This window comes from Sander lucioperca, chromosome 4 (genome assembly GCF_008315115.2).
Source record: "Sander lucioperca isolate FBNREF2018 chromosome 4, SLUC_FBN_1.2, whole genome shotgun sequence".
NCBI classification, from domain to species: domain Eukaryota; kingdom Metazoa; phylum Chordata; class Actinopteri; order Perciformes; family Percidae; genus Sander; species Sander lucioperca.
Window position 1 is genome coordinate 18,779,437 of NC_050176.1, and position 22,938 is coordinate 18,802,374.

At 43.1% G+C, this 22,938-nt stretch overlaps 1 protein-coding gene across 23 annotated transcripts in view; it reads right to left on the minus strand.

Annotated features, from left to right (window-relative positions):
• Positions 1 to 1,304: 1,304 nt before the first annotated feature.
• The window catches only part of cacna1ab (calcium channel, voltage-dependent, P/Q type, alpha 1A subunit, b), a 159,255-nt gene continuing 137,621 nt past the window's right edge, over positions 1,305 to 22,938 (minus strand). For 11 of the 23 annotated variants that reach the window (XM_031288753.2, XM_031288750.2, XM_036000915.1 and 8 more), the window contains 8 exons: positions 22,057 to 22,178; positions 20,910 to 21,045; positions 17,913 to 18,026; positions 14,679 to 14,696; positions 13,944 to 13,979; positions 9,641 to 9,842; positions 7,500 to 7,738; positions 1,305 to 6,779 (listed from right to left, as the gene is read on the minus strand). In XM_031288753.2, the coding sequence (XP_031144613.1) occupies positions 6,057 to 6,779; positions 7,500 to 7,738; positions 9,641 to 9,842; positions 13,944 to 13,979; positions 14,679 to 14,696; positions 17,913 to 18,026; positions 20,910 to 21,045; positions 22,057 to 22,178 (1,590 nt within the window). In that variant the 3' untranslated portion in view covers positions 1,305 to 6,056. The remainder of the gene's footprint in view (positions 6,780 to 7,499; positions 7,739 to 9,640; positions 9,843 to 13,943; positions 13,980 to 14,678; positions 14,697 to 17,912; positions 18,027 to 20,909; positions 21,046 to 22,056; positions 22,179 to 22,938) is intronic. The other 12 variants (XM_031288760.2, XM_031288759.2, XM_031288764.2 and 9 more) reach the window with 10 other exon arrangements.

Genomic DNA, 22,938 nt, shown 5'->3' on the forward strand with positions numbered 1-22,938 from the left:
ATGTTGTCAGGACATGTGCACGCACGCACGCACGCACGCACACACACACACACACACACACACACACACACACACACACACACACACATGCCCGCACACACAATAACAAACTGACAATTACATGCAAGTCCACTCACTCACATATCTTCCTCTTAGACCCACAAACACACACACTTAGTGCTAAAACGATTAGTCGATTTATTGATTAATCAGCCCACGGAAAACAAAACAATAGCACTAGTTGATAATTGTTTAAGTCATTACCGGAAAAACAAACAAAAAAACATTCTCTGGTTCCAAGGGGATTCACTACTTTTCTCTGTTTGATATCATTAAATATCTTTGGATTTTTTAATTATTTGTCATTTGATTTAGAACTTGTGATGTTTATTGTTATTTATCTGTTTAAATGCATCCATTAATGGAATGGAAATATAGTGACATAGACATACCTTTCTGTGCAGTGTTTTCATTGCTTGTAACTTTGTAGTAACCATAACCTGCACTTTTATTTAAGCATCCTTATTTAATTTTTTTTTTTTTTCTAGTTTTACTTAAATTTAATTTAATTTTGACATTACAAAAAATGCTATGTATATTGACCATTTTGGGTGCAAAAATTTTCCTTTTTTTTTAATCTTATCTTACTGCCAATTTTGAAACCAATATGCAAATGTGCAGGGTTTACTTCAGCAACTAATATACACCCGTGGTCCAAAAACAACAACAACAAAAAATATATAAATATATTCATAGATTATTCTTTAAAATAAATTGGCAGATTAATCAATAATGGAAATAATCAGTTTCAGCCCTACACACACTCACAAACCACTAAAAACAACTGCACACACATGTACACACTCTCACAGACACCAACACATAGTGAATGTCTCCCTGTCGCAGCAGTAGCCACGCCCCCATCACAGTGGGACAAGGCGTGGGTGGGTGGGATGAAGGTGACAAAATAGCTTCTGAGCATGAGGATGTGCCCGAAAAGTGGTCCAGTGCCATTGTGAAATTGTGTTAACATCACTACAACCTCTGCTGCCCCCCCCCCACACACTCCCCAAAACTCCTCCCTCAACCCCCAACAGGACCCCTACATCAATAAAATCTCTGTCATTGCCTTTTGACCCTCCCGCCCCTCCCTCCCCGCCTCGCTCTTGACCCTCTACACACACACACGCATGCACACATCTAGTGCTGTACAAAGGGGAGACCACAGCGTGGCTTCAGCTACATAAGCACAACTTTTGGCAGCACTACTGTACATTAAAACCCACTGTGTAGTTTTTTTTTAATTTTTTTAAAGAGAGCCCTTATTCGTGTTTTTGTCGACGCGTTGCCTCACGACTGACCCACTGACACAATTTCACAGCCGGCTGAGTGGATGGTTTGGTGCGTTTTCTTAGTTTTTCCTTCGTCCCATAACGAAGAAGAAAAGAAAAAAATTATTAGTCGGAGTTTAAGACCGATGGGTGACAGAAGCCGGGGGTGAAGACACTGATAGCAAATGTATGGAGAAGCAATGACTTAGCAAAAACCTTGCAATCCCCCCAAACCCCGTTAAAAAAAAACCAGACAACAAAAACAAATAAAGAAAAAAAGATCAGATGTTCCCTTTTTTTTCCCCAAAGAATGGGATTTGTTCTTGGAAAAGCACACACAACATGCTTTCACACAGGGGCAGTGTTGTGTGTCGGCCATTTTGGATCTGCTGTTACAATTCTGGACAAGCGGGTGGTGTCATGGAGCCAAAATGGAGGTGTTTTTTTTCCTGCCTGTCTGTTAACACGCTTGGCGGCATGTTAGTGTTGGTGCGTCGGCAGGCTGCTGATGGGGACGTGAGGGGTCAGAATGTGTAATGTAGGTTAGTGAAAGGAGAGGAGGGGGGGCAGGGGGGGTCTACATTACAACGTCTGAAGCCATGCCAGGTAAAACCATACAATAACTCAATCTGAGGCCTGGTTGTTTTGTAGCTGACTCTTCACTACGTTGTCTAACTATCTAGCTACCTAACTCTAGAGGGACCTGAGAAGTAAGCAAACCGCTTTGCACCTCTGTAAACCTCTCACTACACCGCCTGAAACTGGACCCTTGACATTCCTGGGATGGACACAAAATGCCACGCCTAACAGCGAGGTGAAGCCAAGCGAGCTAGCTTGCTATCAGCATCCGGTACATCTACAACGACAATCGGAGTCTTTGAAAGTCAAAACCATGAGGTTTTGATTCAAACTGTGTGAATCAATTTTGATTTCTGGCAACTACAAAAATCTGTGTATGTTTGAATGTGATTTTTAAGTGACCAAGCCCATACCGGATGTGATATTGATTTCCCTACGTCAAGTCTAGCATCTTGGCTATTTGCTCACCGTGGCCCAGTCTCAAAATCACCGCTCTCCCTGTTTCTATGCTAGCATGGGAGCCGGTGGGACTCAAATTTTAAGGCGTAGTGTGGTTGATCTCAACTACTACAGAGGGTAATGGACAGGGGAGGCGGACGGGAGCGGCTAAGGGCGAGGCGAATGGGGAGTGATGAATGTGACTCTGATACAGAAGGCACTGTGGCTCTGCAGGGGGTTTTGGGGAAGCGTCCCCACCTGCCGTAACCTCACTCGATGGGAGGTGTGGGCAGAGGGGTTTCGGGTTTGCGCCCTTTGACTCCCACCAAACAAATCAACAACAAAAGCAAAACCCCCCTATCCCCATCTTCACTACGCTATGCTCAACTACTAGGCCTGGAGGCAACACATTTCGGGAGAGGAGAGAAAGATGGGGAGGGAAAAGGGATCATGTGGAAGAGGGACAGCGACAAAGGTACATGAAAGAAAGGGGTCCATCTTCACAATTTCTCAGATCCATGTGCTCCTGTTTCAATAATCTATTTTACAGTACCACAGCGTTGCAGATTCTTCTCCGAAATAATACGGATGGATGGGATAGGATGCTTATGAGGTCTGCATAGAGTCAAAACACGTGGACTGGGGTTTGTTTTCTGGCTTATGCGACTGCGAAGAAAACAGTAAAAGGTTTCAAGAGTAGCTAGATCGTTAACCGTGTCATGAGCATGAACGGTATGCAAAATAAATAAATCTCTGAAACTCTATACTCTGTCTGTTATCTATAACTACATCTACTATATTATATCTAGATTTATATGTAGTTTATCATCTATATTTATCTATACTTTATCATCTTGTCCTAGAGTTATTGAATATTCAATAATTGTTGTCCCTCATAACAATAAGGATGCAAATACTACACTAAGTGTTTCTGTCCTATAATGCTTTTTGTGTTGCTCTCTGGCAAGCTGAAAGAACAGACGTCAAAGCAAATGGACAGAAAAAGATAGATGAGGAAAGAGAGGTTGATTGGATACTGAAGTGGCTTTTGGCAGAGGAGGTTTCAACTTTGCTACAACCTCATTTGATTGGATTGTTGATTTTGGTGACTGTTCTCTGGTTATCCAGACCTGAGAGAAGGGTTTGGAGGGGGAGGGTCAGCATTGGCACAGACAGGCAGACAGAAGGACGGGCCGAACAAACGGACAGATATGGCGTCTCTCAGGCTACATCCGTGTTCCCTGACTAGGACTGGACTTCATCTATATATATAATATAAGAGACAGGTAGAAGTGGAGGTTTCACTCCAGGTCTAGAAAACAGGATGTGGCCCGGAGGCTGTCCTGTAGAGAGGGAAGGCAGGGCGGATAATGTGCGCTTATAACTGCCCCCTGGTGGCAAAAAAGAGAACAACACCACTTAATACTGACACCAACACTGTACCAACAATACTGTGCTGTCACTGCCAGCAACCTATCGCACTACAAAACTTCGGAGCCAGATAGAGGGAAAAGATTGAGATTCGTAGGCTGAAAGTGGAAGAATTCAACCTCGGTAGAACTTTAACTTCAGTTAAACTCTGCAGTGTAAAATGCAGACAAACTCGTCCACATTCTCAATGATTTGGTCTACCCCTCTCTCCGAACATGAATTCTTGATCTTTGGGTTGGCTTATCAAGAGTACTGACCCAATAAATCATTGCAAGTCAGGTACTGAAGCTCCCCTGACCTCTACCTCCATTCTGAAGTGAGGGATTATCTTAAGAGTTGCGTTACAACACGCAACGCTGCTAAGTGAATGTTCCCAAGCCATCGTTGCCCCGAAACGTTGCAGGAAGGCATCAGGAACCCGGTAAACGTCATTGAACGGGGGGATTCAAACATAACGGATGTAAACAAGATGGACATAGCATACTTAAACTCCAAATAACATGACAACAAATCTACAGCAACAGTTCCATCGATCAATCAATCATTCAATCATCAGTATCATCATCATTGTCGTCGTCATTTTGCATTGACATTGATATCGTTATTCATAAGACTATCATCATTAACAATAATAAATCAAGTGTGGTAGAAGTCCGCTTCTCTCCACTCTTTCTCCCTCTTGTTTTTACAAGCACAACAGGAAACTTAAATGTGATCCTGCAGTGTTTCCTGTCTTCAAACAGGTTGTGGAAACGTAGCTTTTGAACGGCATCGGCAGAAAACGGAGAAAAACTAAATAGCCGACCGTCAAAATCTGTTTTGGGTAAAAACTAAACGGAAATTCCATTCGAGATGTCAGAGAGGGAGAGAGTCTGATAGAAGAGAACTTCTTTTGTAAACCTAAATGCAAAGTTTCCTATAAAGCCCCCAGGTCCCACCCACACCAGTTAGATTTCCTCTCTAGTATGTATTTAATCAATCATGCAGGTTTCCATCAAACTCCGAAAAAGATCAAAGGAGGCTGAGCGAATGCAACAGAAGAACCAAGCTCCAATGTCCGAAGAAGAACAAGAAGGAGAAGTAATCGATAGAAGAAATACTGAAGAAATTAGTCTTTTTCCCCATCCCTCCTTTCCTCTCCTCCGCCCCATTCAACCGCGTGCTGTCATTTCCTGTCAGGTCATCCCTCGCCTTGCACCGGGTCGAGTAACCAAGGAGGAAGGGGCTTGATGAAGTGTCCGACTCCCTTCTCAAGTTATCTGAGACCTCCCCCTCCCCCCTCCCCCCCCATAGCCCACTTGAACAGGAAGTGAGCCCACATGTGCCCCGCCCCCCTCAACTACCACCACCACCGGACAGGAAGTGATGTCACACCAGTTCCGTCAGCATTAGGTGAGTCTTTAACAGTAAACAGAGATGATAAAACTCATCAAATATCAGCCAGCGCTGTGATTGGCTGGTTTTTGCAGTATAGGCGGAGCTTCCTGGTTCTGTCCCTTGGAAAGGAAAAAGGTTAAAGATAAAGTGGTTGTTCTCCCTTTTTTTCTTTTCATTGTTTGTCATGTAAAGTTTCATTTTGTTCTTCATTGTTCAAGTTTGATTTTCTGGAGGCATAGCTTGGCATGTAAGGGTTAGGGGGTCCTGGCTTTTTGTTAATTCATTTTTCTTGAAACACATCTGTTTGAGGAGTAGAGTCCAAGCAGTGGACTCTGTGTTCCAGCTAATTTTCAGGCTTTTACATTAGCAGACTGGCCAGCGACAGATAGCACACATCTGACGAAACCAAAACAATCACATGACTGGGAGAAGTGCTTTTAGGCCTCGAAAACTGCGATCATCCATGGCCATTTTACATGCTCCTCCCTCGCTTTTTTGTTCTCACACCTCGCTCTTTCCTCCTGCAGCCCGGCCTTGCTGGTCAAGCACAGAATTCTGGGAAGTGTAGTTCTGAGACGGAGCGAGGCAGAGGTAAACTGTGCCTGGCCCTTCCCCTTGGTGTCTTGGCTGTCTCTTTTTCATTTTATCCATGTGCTGCTCTGTCACTGATTTCAGTCTCACACAAAATCTGTAAAAGGCTATTTGCAGCACCTCCACCCCCCTCCCCTTCCTCTCATTTAGAGTCTGAGGGGTAAAGGTAGAGGGTTTGGAGGGCGTCCAACCCCCCCTCAACATTTTCACCAACTCTGCTTTATTAAAAAGTCTACATATCCAAGGCCAGAGCACCGGAGGCTGCTATTCTTCTCCTCTCCTGCCCTTATCCCTCGCTTCCTGTGGTTGCTAGCACCAGTCATCCTCGTCCGTCTCACTATAAGGTTCATGCAGGCCCTTGCGGGGCCCTCGGGCATGGGGGGGGCGGTGGTGTGGATGGGGGGGTGCCCCAGGGGGCCCCCGCCGATGTGGGGAAGGTGAGGATGAGCGGTAGCCATTGGGAACCCTACGTGGATGTGGGTGAGGGGGCGGAGGGGGCCCGTGGCGGGCAGTCCTAGGTGAGCGTGGGTGAGGATTTCCCCCATGTGGGTGTGGGTTGCCATGGGAGAGGCTTTGCTCGTAGGCAGGGGGCTCATGGTGCCGCTCGTACTCGTAGTCGCGCTCGTAGAAGGGTCCGTCGCCCTCCAGGCTGTCCCCAGGCGGAGGCCCGCTCCAGCGGCCTCGGTGAGGGGACCTGGGTGAGCCGTGGAGGGGCGAGCGCGGGGACTGGTGCCTAGGGGAGCGCGGTGAACCGTGCCGTGGCGGGGAGGCCCCGTGGTGGGGAGAAACCTGGCGTGAAGGGGGTCGGTGGTGGTAGCCTCTGTCGTGGTCTGGTGGGGAGAAGTGTCTGGGGGAGGGCGAGCGCAGACGGCCCGGCCCTGGGGGGCCGTAGCTGGGCTTGCGGACAGTGGGGGAGTAGGTGACATGTGGTCGGGGTACAGCAGGGGTCTGGGGTAGCTGGCGACGGCCTCTCCGCGGAGTGCTGGTCCCCGAGGTGGAGGGGACCGGGCTGCCGCTCACCGAACTACTGCCCTACAGCAAAATGTAAACAAGGAAAATCAAAACGCACCACAACAACAACAACAGAGACCAGAATAGATAGAGTGGCGGTGGTAGATAGAGAGATAGATAGATAGATAGATAGATAGATAGATAGATAGATAGATAGATAGATAGATAGATAGACACCATTGAAAATCATTCAAAAACATAGTGATGAGGCAACAAATTGACATCAAGAAGCAACACGTCACATTGAAGAAAAATGGACAGAGAGAGAAACAGTGATAAAGAAAAAAGCATAACACAAAAAAGAGAGATTGATATACATAAGTTGGTGTATGACTTTCTGTGAACTGTTTTAACAGTTGTCGTGGAGGATGCAAAATACAGGGGTTAAGGATCACTTCATAATATAATGAATGATTCACCTCTGTGCTCAGCTCTGAGCAACAGGTATACTGGGATTCAAACATAGGCTAATACCTAAGAAAGCCTAGCCTACTGTGACTACAGGATTGAGTATAATGTAACTAGGTAGGATGTTTAAGTACCACTGTCAGCCCTGAAGTATCCACAATGACCGTACAGAACATCCTCAAGGCTATTTGGCTTTTTATCCAACCTGTGTTGAGTAAAAACCTTTATATAACGTCATCTACATATATGGAAATTAAGAAGAAAGAACAGGAAAGACAGTAATGGGAGGTTGTCCCTAATTTTGGCATTAATCTCAGTGTCTGTGGAGCCCACCTGTCTGTGTCCACGTCCGTCAGGCCCATCGCTGGGTGAGCGGGACCATTGGCGGTTGTGGGGGTGCCTGTGGGAGTAATCGTGTCTGTCAGGGCCGTAGCGCTCCTTGTCCATGGAGCTGTGATGGTGATGGTGGTGATGATGGTGACGACGGTCCTTGGTCCGGCCGCGGTCCCGCTCACGCTCCTTGGGAGGAAGGTCGCCCGACTGCGTGGTCGTGCTGAGGTCTGTGCCCAGACCTAGCAAGGATATGTCTCAGTTTACATTGGCAAAAACAAGACCGCTTGTTATTTTGTCAAGATTTGAGCTACCTGAGGTGTGGACATACACATTAGGATTACAACATCACCAATACAATTAAGATTACAATATCCCCCATAAATTACTATAGTGGATGAAAGATTGTTCTTTTCATGAGGGAAAAGCAAGTCAAAAGTGTTTTGAAAGAAAATGAAAACAAGTTAATAACAAGTACCGGATTTTAAAGGAAAAAAATTAATTGCAAAAATCCACTAAACATGGCAGTCAAATGTACAGCGAAGAAAACTAATTTAAAACAGCATCATCTCTACTGGGTGCAGGAAGCAGATGAGAGTCCTCACCATCAGATTAGAGAGCTCTCCAATTATAGAGACGATTTAGAGTTTAACTGCGCCAGCCCTGTTTCATTCTATTTACAGCTGAAGCATGCAATTTGCACTCGCAATTAGTGATGAAGTGGGCAATGTTCTTTCCAAGGACTTCTTTGTGCCAAGGCTTGACTCGCATCAAATTGAGTGAATATGATAACGACTCTGCTCTCTTAGCTCAATAAATACACAGGTTTCTCTTAATTGTTTCAGCAACTGCTACTGAGTTGCCCTTGACTGTAAAGCAACACTGCAACAATGTTACATCATCACTGGATGTCTATGTTGTCTATGTATGTGTTTATTGTCAATTTTAGGAAATCTCAAATTGTGGCTAAGATACATGTGTTAAACTCCAGTGTCTCCATAACTTCTCAACAGAAATCCTGCTGTGTACTCTCATTTATTTAAGGACTTATCTCATATCAGTCAATGGTTTTGCCTATAGTCACTGATTTGGGAAATAATTAAACAGGAACTTGCGCTGACTGTGCTCTGGCAAAAATGGCTTATAGGAAAACGTCTGAAGGACAAACTCTTCCTGAAGCCATCTAAAAGGCTTGCACAAAAATATTGGGTAACACTTTACTTGAAGGTATCTACATAAGAGTGACATGACACTGTCATGAACACATGACACCGTCATGACACGTGAACCCTAACCCTAACTCTAACCCTACCATTCGTTTTAACCCAAACCTAACCCCTGCCAGTGCCTTGGGGACCAACTCACTGTTTTAATTTTTAGATTTTAACTATTTTATTTTTACTAGCTTTTATTATCCATTTTATACTCTTGGTTTTAAATTGTTGCATTCCAGTTTTAAGTGCCTGACCCCAACCGAGCCCCTCCTTCATCCAGCCTTTTATTTAATTTTTTTATTTGTTTAAATTATTTTTAAACCTTGGACAAGGCATCTCCTATGCTATTCACAACCTCTTAGTATTTTATCTTTTAATTTCTTTTGGTTTTATACTATCCGGATATATCTTTCCTAACCTTAACCTTTATTTTACCTCGTTTTAACCCAAACCTAACCCTAAATTTGACCTTCATAGTAATCCCTACAACACTGTAGTTATTCCAGATTTCACTGTTGAAATATTGAGTCTGGGGGCTTGAGAGGGCTTAAAGAGACAGGCGCTAAAACGGAGCATTTCAGACAGAGGGTGAAGACAGGTATATTCAGACAGACAGTATGAGAAAAAAGAGATTTTTTTGAACATTAAAGCATGAAAACATGTTTTTAGTAGAAACCCAAAATACAAGTATGAACCTGAAAATGAGCATTATGTGGAACCTTTAACAGACAGACAGACATTACCCTACAGCCAAACCAAATATCTGTTCAAGAGCTACGCCAAAAGAGTAAGTACTCCTACAGTAAGTAAGTTGAGCATTGGAGACACATGATGGCATTTACAGCTGTAAACCTTTAGATGTGCAGATGTTTGTCAGATGTTAGGTAGGCCTTAAAGGTAGTATATAGATGTCTACTATGAGTGACTCACCCGTGTCAGCGTCAGTGTATCTGGTCAGGGAGCGCTGTGAGGCCCCGTGACTCCTGTCCCTGTGCCTGCGTCCTCCTCCGTGTCTCCCCTCTTCAGACACCACCCTCTCCAGGGAGTAGTCGTCCAGCCTCACGCCTCGGCCTGTACGCCCGTGGACCAGGCTGGAGGTGGAGCGGCGCATCGGACTGGTGTCGGTGATGGTCTGTGAGGACGAGGGAGAGCGCGGAGAGGGAGATACAGAAAGGGAGAGGGGACAGACAGAAAGGGACAACATACGGTAGGAGAGGATGTGATAAGATGAGGAGAAAAGAGATAAAAAAAAATAGTGGAGGAGAGAGAAAGAAAGAGAGAAGAAGAAAAGAAGTGAGATTTAGTGCATCCTGACTGGTGAAGTCCATCCTCAGCTCTGAGAAGGACGACACTCAACACTCACTTTGCTGACTTTTAAGGAGTGTACGACACTACTAGAGCGCTGTGGTTGAATGTCTGTCAGATTGTGCATTCCTGTGTGTATATGTGGATATAGAATGACAATATCTGACTTGGGTCAAAGAGCAGGGTGGTGTACCCATCTGATCTGAAACAAGTACTATTTGACCCATCTTGAATCATATATTGGCTTACAGTGTTTGCATTCTAATAGCTTGACCCATAGCACCTGAAATCCCTAACTACTAAGCCTTTGACAAGCACATGTAATACCATGCTTCTTCACCAAAACATGGAGGAATGAAACAGACGAGATAAACAGGGAACTGACAGGAAGAGAAGAAAGGGGCAGAGAGACAGAGAGCAAGCATGAAGGAGGGCCATAGAAACCATGCCTCACATGCACCGGCAAATGGCAGCCATATTTCAGATAGATCATAGTCAGGTTGGAAAGCCTTGTTTCCCCCTCTTTTTCAAAGTTAGTACTGTATTAGTAGTCATCAGACCAGCAAAGAACATCAGGTGTTCGATGCTGGTTAGAGAAGCGATGATTAGACAAAGACCCTGAAATTACTCTTATTTTTCCTCACATTTTTTGGTAATATTCAAAATAATAGTTTTTTTTTTTCATTCAAAAAAGAAAATAACAAAAATCTCAGTGTAAATCCTACCAAATTTTTACTGGTTTTAACACATAAAGTGACACATTCATGAAGCACATTACTGCATTACCAACACTATAGACACTTGTAATAACGGATTAGTAGAAAACATCTGGCATCATTTTAACTAATGGATCAACATTATCTTTCTCCACTTTCTACTTGCATTTATTAAGATATTTGTAATTATTTCCTCTCCTATTCTGCTCATCAGAAAAAAAATATTTAGACATAATTAAATATATATTTTGTCCAAAGACTGCTTGTCTCGGTCATTTACGTCTCATATAGGTTTCCCAACACCATGTACAACAGCATGACATAAATCAAATATGGCAGCCACGTGGATAAGGTAAACTGACATTCCATAACCCTTGAGTCTGGTCAAAATGCTCTGCAAGAACCCGACAGGAAAATCAGGAAAAAAAGGATTGACTGTTGTATTGCAAAAATATTTTAACGTAAGGGTGTGTATGTTCAAATCATATCAGTTAAATCAAAGGCAAAGTGTTGGCCTTTCAAAAAGTTACAGTAACGTCCTGTCCTGTTTATTAGGACTATTTATAAATCTATATGAAACTGTCTAGTAGGCTACTATGTGTGTAAAGACATAAAAATGTAATGTGCAAACTTGCTGGAATCATTTTTAATCTGTTTGTGGCTGTGTGTTTGCATCAGATAACATGTCAGGTAAACAGAGATGTACAGCAAAGCATACAAAGGAACTAGCTCCAGTAATACATAATGTATTTTGTAACCAGTCTTGATTCTCTTGCTGGGTTCATGCTCAGGCTCTTGTGACCAGGACAGGATCCTGCTCACACTCTGAACACCCCACACCGGAAAGGTTCACATCACCCTGATGATAAAGCACATGTCAGTCTGTAAAGCAGCAGGCTGGAACAAAGACCCAGACAAACACAAGGAGGATTCACCGTCCTGAGAGGAGCTGTACTCCACACAGACAGCGGTCTGTACACTCTCCGAGCAGCCTAACACAAGCCATGCACGCCCTTTGGATAGCCGGCAGCACAGTACTACACTTAATACACTTACACACATGCGCGCACACACGCACACACACGCACACACACACACTTGAAAAGGATGTGTTACTTTCCACATTTTCTGGGCGTCTATTTTGGAATGACACGTTTCTTTTCAATATTTATGTCATGATAATGAGCCTCACTGTTCCATGGGTTGGAACTAGGGATGTAATAACATTTCAAAACACTACATTTTGTCAAAATGATCAGTGAATACTTGGATTGTCAGTGTTTTCATGCAGCTGTGTGACTTCCACATAGCATTTCAGTCTTTTTGTTACATTTATTTTAAATAAAACGTAATTATATAGCACCTTTTATACAAGAAATGAAGTGCATGAGTAACTGAAGAAATGAAAACAAGTTAAAAGCAAGAACAGGCAATTTAAACAAGTTAAAATGTTAAAAGAAGGATGTCATATTATTACTGTTAGTACTACTACTTCAACTAACGTTAATACTTATATCATTACTCATAATTCTGGTTTTAGAGGCACACAGCTGTGTCTCTTTGCACTACTTTTCCAGTCACTGTTTACTGTAGATGTATATGTCTTATTTTGGGATGGAATTGTTCTTACATTCATAAAAGACATATCACAGTAACATTATCAACCGGTGACTAGTGTGTATAAACAAGCTGTTGGCTGAATTCAATTTTTACATTACACCCCTAGTTGTAACAAATGATGTGCTGAAAAAGTTCCAAACAATGACGTCATGCAACTAAAGTGAGACACAAGTGCTGAACATGACGCAGCCACTCTGTCTCTGTCCAACGTTCACTCCACCTTTCAGGCTTTTGAATAACAGCCTTTCCCTCATTGGTACACTGCTCCCTCCCCATTACATCCACTGCGAAACTCAGCTCTGCCACGTCATGCATGACTAATGACATGCCAGCACACTGCCAATCCCCCGTACGGGCCAACAGTCACACATCAGGCCAGTCCATGCTTATGTCATACACTGTTGACCCGGTCTGCAACGATGCAACCGACTACAACGCACATGTAACACACACAGAGGACCACAAACACACACGCACACACACACACACACACACACACACACACACACACACACACACACACACACACACACACACACACACACGCATGCACGCGCACGCACACGCACACGCTGCATACAAGCAGAACTCCAGGGAAACTCATCACAGAGAACAAACAATGGAGAGCAGAGCGACCTCAACACGAGCAGACACGGGTAAGAGAGAAAGAAAGAGAGAGACTAGGGGACAGCTCAGAGAAGAAAAGGATATACAGAAAAAGGGAGAGGTGATCAAAGTAGATCTGAATCGTGACAATTAGGCCACAGTTGATTCAAAGAGCTTGGCATACCACGTGGGTGGTGTTCACTGCATCACCACAACTCAGATGATGTCTCTTTTTAGGTGCAGAAAAGCACAGTGAACTCACTTCCGAGCTGTTTCATGTGACTGTCAAAACTGTATTATGCAAATACTTGATCCCAGGGAAAAAGAGAGAACATACTGTATATAATATGAACATTTGTCTCCCTAAATAATTGTGACAAGGCACCACCTAAAATTTGATAGCAAGCTCATTTATTGCCTTTAGTAAGGACACATACTGGATGTGCCGTGTAACCCCAACCAACTACTGCACTCGAGTGTGCATGGATTGTCTCAGGCGCTTTGTGTCCTGTGTGTGTTACTATACTGTACATCCAACACTGGTTATGAGTATTGTGGACGTGCACAGGAGAAGAGTTAAGACTGAAAATACAGAGAGAAATGTTTTTACAAAACCTGAGCTCATAGGAACTGTGACTGACTGCTGAGGAAATTGCTAACCCCACCCATTGCCCCCCCCCCCCAAAATCTCTGACTCAAGACTTTTCTCCTGACAATTATAGAATACAAATATCTTAAATGGCTATTGAGGAAAAAAAATGCAGAGCATAAATAGTATCAAAAATGGGGTTTAATTGAATGAAAACCCAGAAGATATTAACTTTAAACTGAATGTCCTACTGCAGTTCAACACCCCCCATATGGTGCCTCCCTGGGGGCAAAACAACCAGCAAACTATATTTTGGTGCAGATCCAGTTTGAAAAATGATTGACAGAAGAATCAATAGGGAAGGGAGAGAGAGACAGAGAGAGATAGAGGTACATACACTGAGGTTATTTCCGCGAGGCCTGTGTCTCCTCCGCTGCAGAGCAGGCAAACACAGAGATGATACGTAAAGCAGAGCAGTGTAGCACACACACACACACACACACACGCGCATACACGCGCACACGTGCAAACACACACACACACACACACACACACACACACACACACACACACACACACACACACACACACACACACACACATACACACACACACACACAGAGCATAGGCCCAACATAGCCGCCAGGACCGAAAGAGAATAAAGGCAGACAGAAATGAATAAATAGATAAAAGGAATGAGAAACAACGACAGAGATATGAGGAGGAGAGGGGGGGGATAATGAGATTAATTTGAGTAGATAAAGTTTTGGAAGGGAGGGGAGAGGAAAATAGAAGGAGAGGGAGGCAGGATATGTAAAAAGGAAAGGAAAATGATGAAATAGACAGTACAGAGGTTAAAAGGAGGAAAACATGTCCAAAAATAAGCGGTGAAGGGGGGACAGAGAGAGGAGAAAGAGACAGAACCCAGTTCATTTAAAGAAGGCCAGTGCACACATATAAGAGCCAGGTGGGTGTGCTAGTGAGCGGGAGAGGACAGAGGACAATATCACTTGCAGAGGACAGAGGACAATATAAGATGCATGTCCACACACGCACACACACACACACACACACACACACACACACACACACACACACACACACACACACACACACACACACACACACTTACCGAAACAGCATGAGCTCTCTGTAAGGCAGAGCAGTGTTAGAAGGCAGTAAGTAACAGTGTTAAGACACACATATACTGTACATGCAACACACACACACACACACACACACACACACACACACACACACACACACACACACACACACACACACACACACACACACACACACACACACACACACACACGTTGTTCTACACTCCCACTGCAGTCTACCTTTATTTATGTTCAGCTACTATCTAATAATATTAACACCACGACTTGTAATGTATGTTCCAGGACTATTACCAGAGGATTAACAGTGTTCAAAACTACAGGCACCAAACCTGGACCAGGTAGTGCTTGTTTTAATGAGCATGGACTGTGTCCAAATGAGTGGAGCCTGCCCAAAATATAAAGAGAAGTTAAGAGAGAACAGATTGTCCACTCTCTCCATTTGAAAAGACAAGTATACAAAGAGTGCATTCACAGCTGAATTGCACTCTGAGGGTATTTAGAGAGTGAAACGTGTTTTTGTTGTGTCGGCTCTAAGCTCCGGCATATTGGATTTAAAATGAGACAATAACTGCAGTATGAGTGTAAAGCGCTAACCGTCAGCTTTGATTTGAGGGTATTTACATCTGCTTCATATAAACAGTGTAGGAACTGTATCCTGTTTTATATACAGTATATTTTAAGGGACAAAAAGCAAGAATTAAACACTTTAAACACTAGAAGAATAATTAGAAATGGACACGTTCTCTACTCTTGTCACACTCCTCTGTGTATGTGTGCACATCACACTTCTCTTATACGCTCTCCTATCTCATCCTCTGAATGCTCATACAAAAACACTCCATGGAGTAACCAGAATACCAAAGTGAGAGCAACATGACTGGATGCAGTGACATGTGGGAGTATGGAATGAATGGGTGTGTGAGTGTGTGTGTGTGTGTGTGTGTGTGTGTGCAACTGCAGCCAGAGGCTTCATGGTAAAGTCCTACATGGAAAATATCTTCTGAACATCACAGATGTAAATTTCAACACAAATTCATGACCAAAACAAAGTTGAGCAGTAATCAATGTGCAACCCACGATCTGAGGGCACACAGATCTGCTCTATGTGAGCAGGTTTTTTGAAACAATTCGCCCACAGGCTGTGAGAAGTGGACAGTTGGACTGGCAATGTCCCTGTATCATCCACCATATTTTCTATTTTAGACCTGTAACACAGATATAACCCTAATCAGATATAAGGACATAAGGACATTTCCTATTAAGGTTAACCAGAGATTGTTATTAAGTGCCCTCTCGAAGTCTAAAGCCACCAAACCTGCTGGAAGAAATTCATGAGATCAGATTTAAAAGTCTGTGTGTAATTAGGATTTTACAGGTTTGCACCTATCTGTCCCTGCCTGATCTCAACTTAAATTGCAGAATATGTAAAAGCTGATTTTAACGATCTAAGTGCACGGCGTGAAGCGCCTGGTGCAGGTGCGTTTAGGGTGTGCACTTTTGCTTTAGACTAAAAAAAGGGTCCATGTCTTAATTGATCAGGTGTGTTTTGGGCGTAACATGCAATAAACCAATCAGAATGTCTTCTCCCATTCCCTTTAAAAGCCAGGCATGTTTGTACTTTGGCGCATTGCTATTATGATGGCGGATTTGCTAAGCAGGAAGGAGAAATTTTCAGGAGAAGAAACTGATCTGCTAGTCCGTGAAGTGAAAGCGCGATCATATCATAATAGTATTTCACATTGTGATATATATTTATTTTTTTTGTGTGCTGCTGCGCATCCCTGTGTGTGTAACAAGCATAGTGTGCACGTGCTGTGCACAAGCCTAGGCGCATTTCACTAATGCGCTGTTAAAATAACAATGAAATGCTGCGTTGTTGACTTTAGACCAGGTTTTTGTTGGTCAATGGCACGATCACTTTCCGCTGCCTCAAGATAGCAATACGCCAAGAATGCTCCTTGAACACACCCCCCTATTAGACCAGCACGCCCATGGGCGCACAGATGGGCGCAGGTGCACTTGCTATTTAAAACGACGTGGGCACTGGACGGGAAATTGACAACTGCGCCGGGTGCAAGATAGGGCCCCTAAATTTGTTTTGTTCTCTCTTAGTCATTTTGTAGTTAATAAACGTCTGGAAAAGGATTGAACTGGGATCTAACCATAAAACCTCTATAGTAACTTCTACAACACCCCTCTGTCTCTCACACATCCAAGAAGTTGTAGTATCTAAAGGCTTAATGTACCATAAAATGATTTCCAAAGGCAATGGAATGGCAGCCTACAGTTATTTTTTTTCTTCTTTTTCATGTGGTTGTATCCGTTTCAAATCATTTTAACGCATCACACTTAATGAGTCTTGTATTTTCTCATTTTCATTGCTGAAGAGAGATACTAACTCTGGCCACAGTTTACACAGGACAGACACACCAAGGATATAATGGAAATGGGTTAGGGAACAGGATAAGGTTGGAAGCGACAAGATATTTTATACATATACTGTAGGTCTTCTAGATATGTATTTCTAGATATATATTTGTATACATATCTAGAACACTTATCCAGCACTCCGACCCGTTTTGCTTTCTGCTCCGGTGTTAGCATGTACTGCCGAGAGAGGAGCTGTTTTGGAGCTGAGCGGCGGTGGGTCGGCCGCTGGATGAGTGGAGGGTTTTTAGAGTGAGGGTGGAGGGATGGAGGCAGGATGGGAGGGAGGGGAAGACAAACAGGAAGACTAGACAGGGAGGTGAATTTGCAAAAATGTCTCACTGCTTCTTTGCATCCTGTCAAAACATTTTGTAGGAAGTGAACCATGTTTCCCATGCAGAGAATTAGAGCCATGATTAACAAAAAAAACCACATAAAAGCACTTTCAATTATTTACTAAGATATTATTATGTATTATATGAATAAATTATGACTTAAGATTAAAATAAAAAAGAGAGAGAAAAAAGAAAGCTCATATAAGGTAGTTGATTTGTTTAAATGTAAAAATGTAAACACAGAAAAAAGGCAAAACAAATCAATAGATATGTCCTAAAAAAAAAAAAAATCATATCTGTATATATTTGTTTAAAAAAAAAGAAGGGTTTGGTTCATTTGAGGCTCAGTTCTCTGCTCTGTTAAGGATGCAAGGAGAAACTTTTTTTCAATTCACTTCAACTGTCCTCACTGCTACCAGGCATAGTAATGGGGAATGATGAGGATGGTGGTGGTGATGGTGGGATGAAGGTGCTCACTTGGTTGTCTGCCGAGAGGCGGGGCATGGAGAGGGTCCGCCCATGCCCATCCATTGGGTGATAGGGCTCAGTGTCGGAGTACCCGTCCCGCCCCATCTCCCTCATCTCTACCGTCTGTAAAACACAACGACAGAGGGCGTGACCACCGTCTGCTGAGGGAGGGGACTCGGGCAGGGGGGGTGGGGTGGGGGGTTGGGGGTTGGAGTTGTCATCCACTAAACGAGGGAGGCGCTAACTGAGGTGGTAGGGACATGAAGCAAACTTAATAATGTACCAAGAACGTTTATTGTATTTCTTTTCAATTTCAGGCATAAAAAGGCTTAAATTATGTCTTCATTTATGCAGCTTTTTGTTGCATAAATGAACTGTTGCAACCTTTTGTTGTTGTGTGTGTTGTGTAGCCCCTTGCCTCTTCGTTTAAACTATTGCCTTCTGGACGACGATACTGTGCTCCTCAGTTCACAAACCACACATCCGAGTTGTTTTGTTTGTTCCACAGGACATCAACTTTATTAAATGTCCCATGGCATGAAAATTTCACTTTTTTAACATTAATGTGAGTTCCCCCAGCCTGTCTATGGTCCCCCAGTGGCTAGAAATGGTGATAGATGTAAACCGAGCCCTGGGTATCCTGCTCTGCCTTTGAGAAAATGAAAGCTCAGATGGGCCGATCTGGAATCTTGCTCCTTATCCTTATTACGTCACAAGGAGGAAGGTTAACGCCCCTTTCTCTGCTTTGTCCGCCCAGAGAATTTGGCCCGCCCATGAGAAAGAGAGAGACATCATGGCTTGCAAACAAGCAAAGTGGCAGTTGGTCAAGGCCACACCCCCACCCTCCACCTTGCCCCCCCCCTCTCTCCTCCTCAATAGCATTTAAAGCTACAGACACAGAAATGGCACATACTAAGGAAAGCTCATTGTGGGACTGGCTCTTATGGCTGTAATTCTGCACCAAGGCTGAATTTCGGGAAAGATACTTCAGATACAGTATTAGGGGACCACTAAGGCCTATATAAAAGAGACTTCAGATACAGTATTAGGGGACCACTAAGGTCTATATAAAAGAGACTTCAGATACAGTATTAGGGGACCACTAAGGCCTATATAAAAGAGACTTCAGATACAGTATTAGGGGACCACTAAGGTCTATATAAAAGAGACTTCAGATACAGTATTAGGGGACCACTAAGGTCTATATAAAAGCATCCAAAAAGCAGCATGTCATAGGACCTTTAATGAATGATTGTCCTGTACAGTCACAAGTTTTTTTGGGATTTCTTTTTGTTTTTTTTCAGCCGGTCTATGTATAAGTGCCTTGGTCCTTGTTACTGTATGTGTAGTGATATATGTATACATGTCTGAAATTGTGTTCAGTGTTGTTTTGTTTTCTTGTCTTTTGCTGCCAAAGATGCTATGTGATTTCTGCTGCCTAATCCCCCCATGGGGACAGCAATCAAGCTACTACTATAAACAAACTACAACTAAAAAAATGACACAACATTTAAATGAGGTGGGTATTGATTAGATCGGTGTTTCTAAAATGGGTGTACGCGTACCCCTAGGGGTACTTTGGAGTACTGCAGGGGGTACGTGAGATTCTTTTTAAATGTTTATAAAAAAAAGCATCAGTTATGAATAATTCCTGAAATATTTATACTATAATAATGAATTAATTCAGTGATGGGTTCTAAACATTTAAAAATGTAGCATTTAAGTGTTTTTCAGTTACAATGTTGTTTAGTGAATCAGACCCTGATGGCGCAGCGCTGTATTGGGCCTCTTTATACAGGCATTTTTTTCTACCACAAATGTTTTGTGCTGGTCAGGGGGTACTTAGCTGCAAAAAGGGGGTACTTTATTGAAAAAGATTGCAAACCACTGGATTGGATTATGGCAGTTTTTCAACTTTAAAACCATATACAGTAAACATCGTCAGATAGCAGGTTAATGTATAATGCATTGAATGAAATTATTTAGGATGACTGGGACCTTTCTTGCATGAATCTGCCAACTCAAGAATCCAAATTGGAGGGCAGGAAATATAATTTTTCAAATCTCAGCCTTTTTCTTTCCAAAAAATGGCACAGTACATCTCTGTGCACTAGTCATAAGATTGAAGAGAGAGATGAGGGTCTGGGGGCTAGGGACATCCCCAACAGACAAGTGGAAGTAAGGGGCAGTGAGGAGGAGAAGATGTACATCACAAAACACATCTACCAACTCCTAGCCATTGACTCAAGAGGAGGTTGAAGAGTGAACAGGAAAAATCAGAGAATACGGGAGATGTAGACTTCGAGCAGAAGGATGACGAAAGAGAAAAAAAAGAGAAGAGCTCAAAGTAAAGAGAGACACTACAGTCATGTATGCTGGAGTAATAGCAGCAACATCCAGCACTTAAGATTCTGAAAAGATTTCAACTCTGGATGACGGAGTATGACTAATTAGTTCTCAGTCTTTTTCACAGCAAGCACCCTTAAACAGGGTGTTAAGGTGGAGCTCCTACATTCCTCTGCAGTTGTGGGTCAAATCAATTCATATCAGAGACAGGAAAGTGGATTTAAGTCTGACAATTCCTCAAGATTTTTATCATGAAAGACTCCAATTAGAAACACATTATGCCCCATGGATTCTGATTGCTTGTCTTTTACCCCTGAAACGCCCATCCATCCAGGTTAGATATGAATCAGAAAAGATTAATTGAAATAAAATACCTACCTGAAGAGGCACAGAATAATGGGTTTTTACTTTGCACTCAGTCACTCGTCTTAGAACACTGGCTTTAATCTGCGTTTTTTCCACCCCGTAGAACGGCTGTGCTTTTGCATTTAAGCTGTGACTCTTGCCAAATTCATATTAGTATTGAGATCTATTCGTATTGCAACAGCTAGAATGTAACCGGCGTGGTTAGAGACAAACTGCCTGTGTGTGCGGACAACTGGTTGGGCTTGAATTGGCATATTACCATGGTGCGGACATATGTGTTTGTGCTCATCATACCTGGGGGTTGTGACGGTTGTCGTGAGGATTGTCGGGGTAGGGTCTGTCGGGGCTCCAGTTACCCGTCTTTTGGAACATTTCCTGGGCTTTGGCTGTCACCCACGATTGGCTCTCAGTCATGCCACCCTCGGGAGGTCTGGCACCCACACATACACACAAGTTAGGGGATTACAAATCAGGGAACTAAAGCAAATCACAGTCGACCAGTATTCAATCAAGTAGCTGATTTAATGCAAAAAATGTACTGTTTCTCGAGTATTGTATTATTTTTTTTCGCCCATATAACTGATGCTCACACAAAACTTTGAAATGGACAACAGAGAAGCACACAGACACACATAGGCAAACACAAAAAGAAAGACATTGTAACCCAAAGCCAAGAAAGATAGAATAAGAAGACAAATTAGTGTGTATGTACTATAATGTAGTGTACTGTATGTTTGAGAGTTGGAGTCATTTTTATCTTCAGTTCATCTTTTCATTTAGATGTGAACTTGAAATCTATGTATTTACAGCAAACGTTTTTTCTTTAATTTGAAAAAAAAACGTCTTCACCTCCTGACTGTATTTATTATTTTGTGACACCAACCTCTGGTGTAGTTATACACCACAGTTTCATCTTAAATATTATCATTTAAATAATTTTGCACTGCATCACGTTCACTATGTTGACAAATATTGACAGGCGAAAAAGGGCCGATGATCAGGGAGGTTAATTCCATAAGTTCAAGAGAAATGTTGTGGATTTTTTTTTACAAGAAATCAAACTAAATATTCAGCCTGAGACACACGAGTTTCGTGCACCACACAAACCACTGTGTCTACAAAATCTAAAAACGCCATAACTGTATGAAATTCTGCAGCTGAGGTCCGGAGGTTGAGCTAGTGCACATGTAACATTTCTTTGCCAATTTACTTTCCCGATACATTATGTCCCATTTAAGAATGATTGCTCTTGACGATAAGCAAGAGAATTCTGACCAAGAGGCAAATATTTGAATTATTACGTGTACGTATACTTTACATTATACATGCATAGATAACTATAGGAAATATGTATTTGTGTGCAAGCATAGTTTCCTGCTGTCTCATGTGTTTCGGTGCATTACACAGAATATAGGTTCCTGCCTCTGCCCAGTCTACTCACATGCTGTTTGGGTTATCTGGCTGGGTGCTGGGGAGACTGTTGAGGCCTTGACCCCCCTGGCCGTCCGTGCCCCCTCCCTCAGAGGGCGGCTCCATGCGCTGAAACATTAATGGTGTTCGGTTCTGTGTGAGATACACAACATGGCCTGCAGGCTTGCATCAGGCACACTCAGGGGGGCAGACACAGGACACAAACACAGGATGCACTCGCAGCATGCACCCACACGAGGGCGCCATCGGCAAACACATGGCTGTGGGTATCCAAGGTAAAGTTCCTTGCCAGACTACTGATCTGGGATCTGCTAACCACACTGAACAAGCCTTTAAACACTGCTGACTTAAAGGCTGTTTGACTTTTTTTCCTTTATATCAGTTTGGGCTGATGTTCAGGGATGGAAAGCTGATCTCAGATCTGTGTCAGAGGAGAACTTCTACCTTAGGCATATGAGATAAGATTGCTCTTAAATCACAGATTATCATACCCATGAAACACATCATCAAGACATTTTACTTAAAAAAATCATTGTATGACAATGTTTGTGATCCTTCATCTACGAGTAATATGCCATTTTGTGGGAAGTGGACATCTGAACCTGAACTAGTTGCATTCAAAGAAACAAGTTTTGCTTCCATCAGGTCAGAGGTCAGGCAGCTTTCCTCCCAGGGGATCCTGGGTAAATGGAGTCCTCTCTGGAGTGGCTTAAAGGCGACGGTTCATGACTGCTACAGCCTTTGTCATGTCCCTCGTCAGCCTGGATGCTAAAGGCTAAATGCTAAATGAGTGCAGATGGATGGAGGCCGGTTCAGAAACGGATTCACGTCCAAACCTCCTCTGACACATCAGGCTGATCTGCTGGACAGGAAGCTAGTCCGGGTACAACTC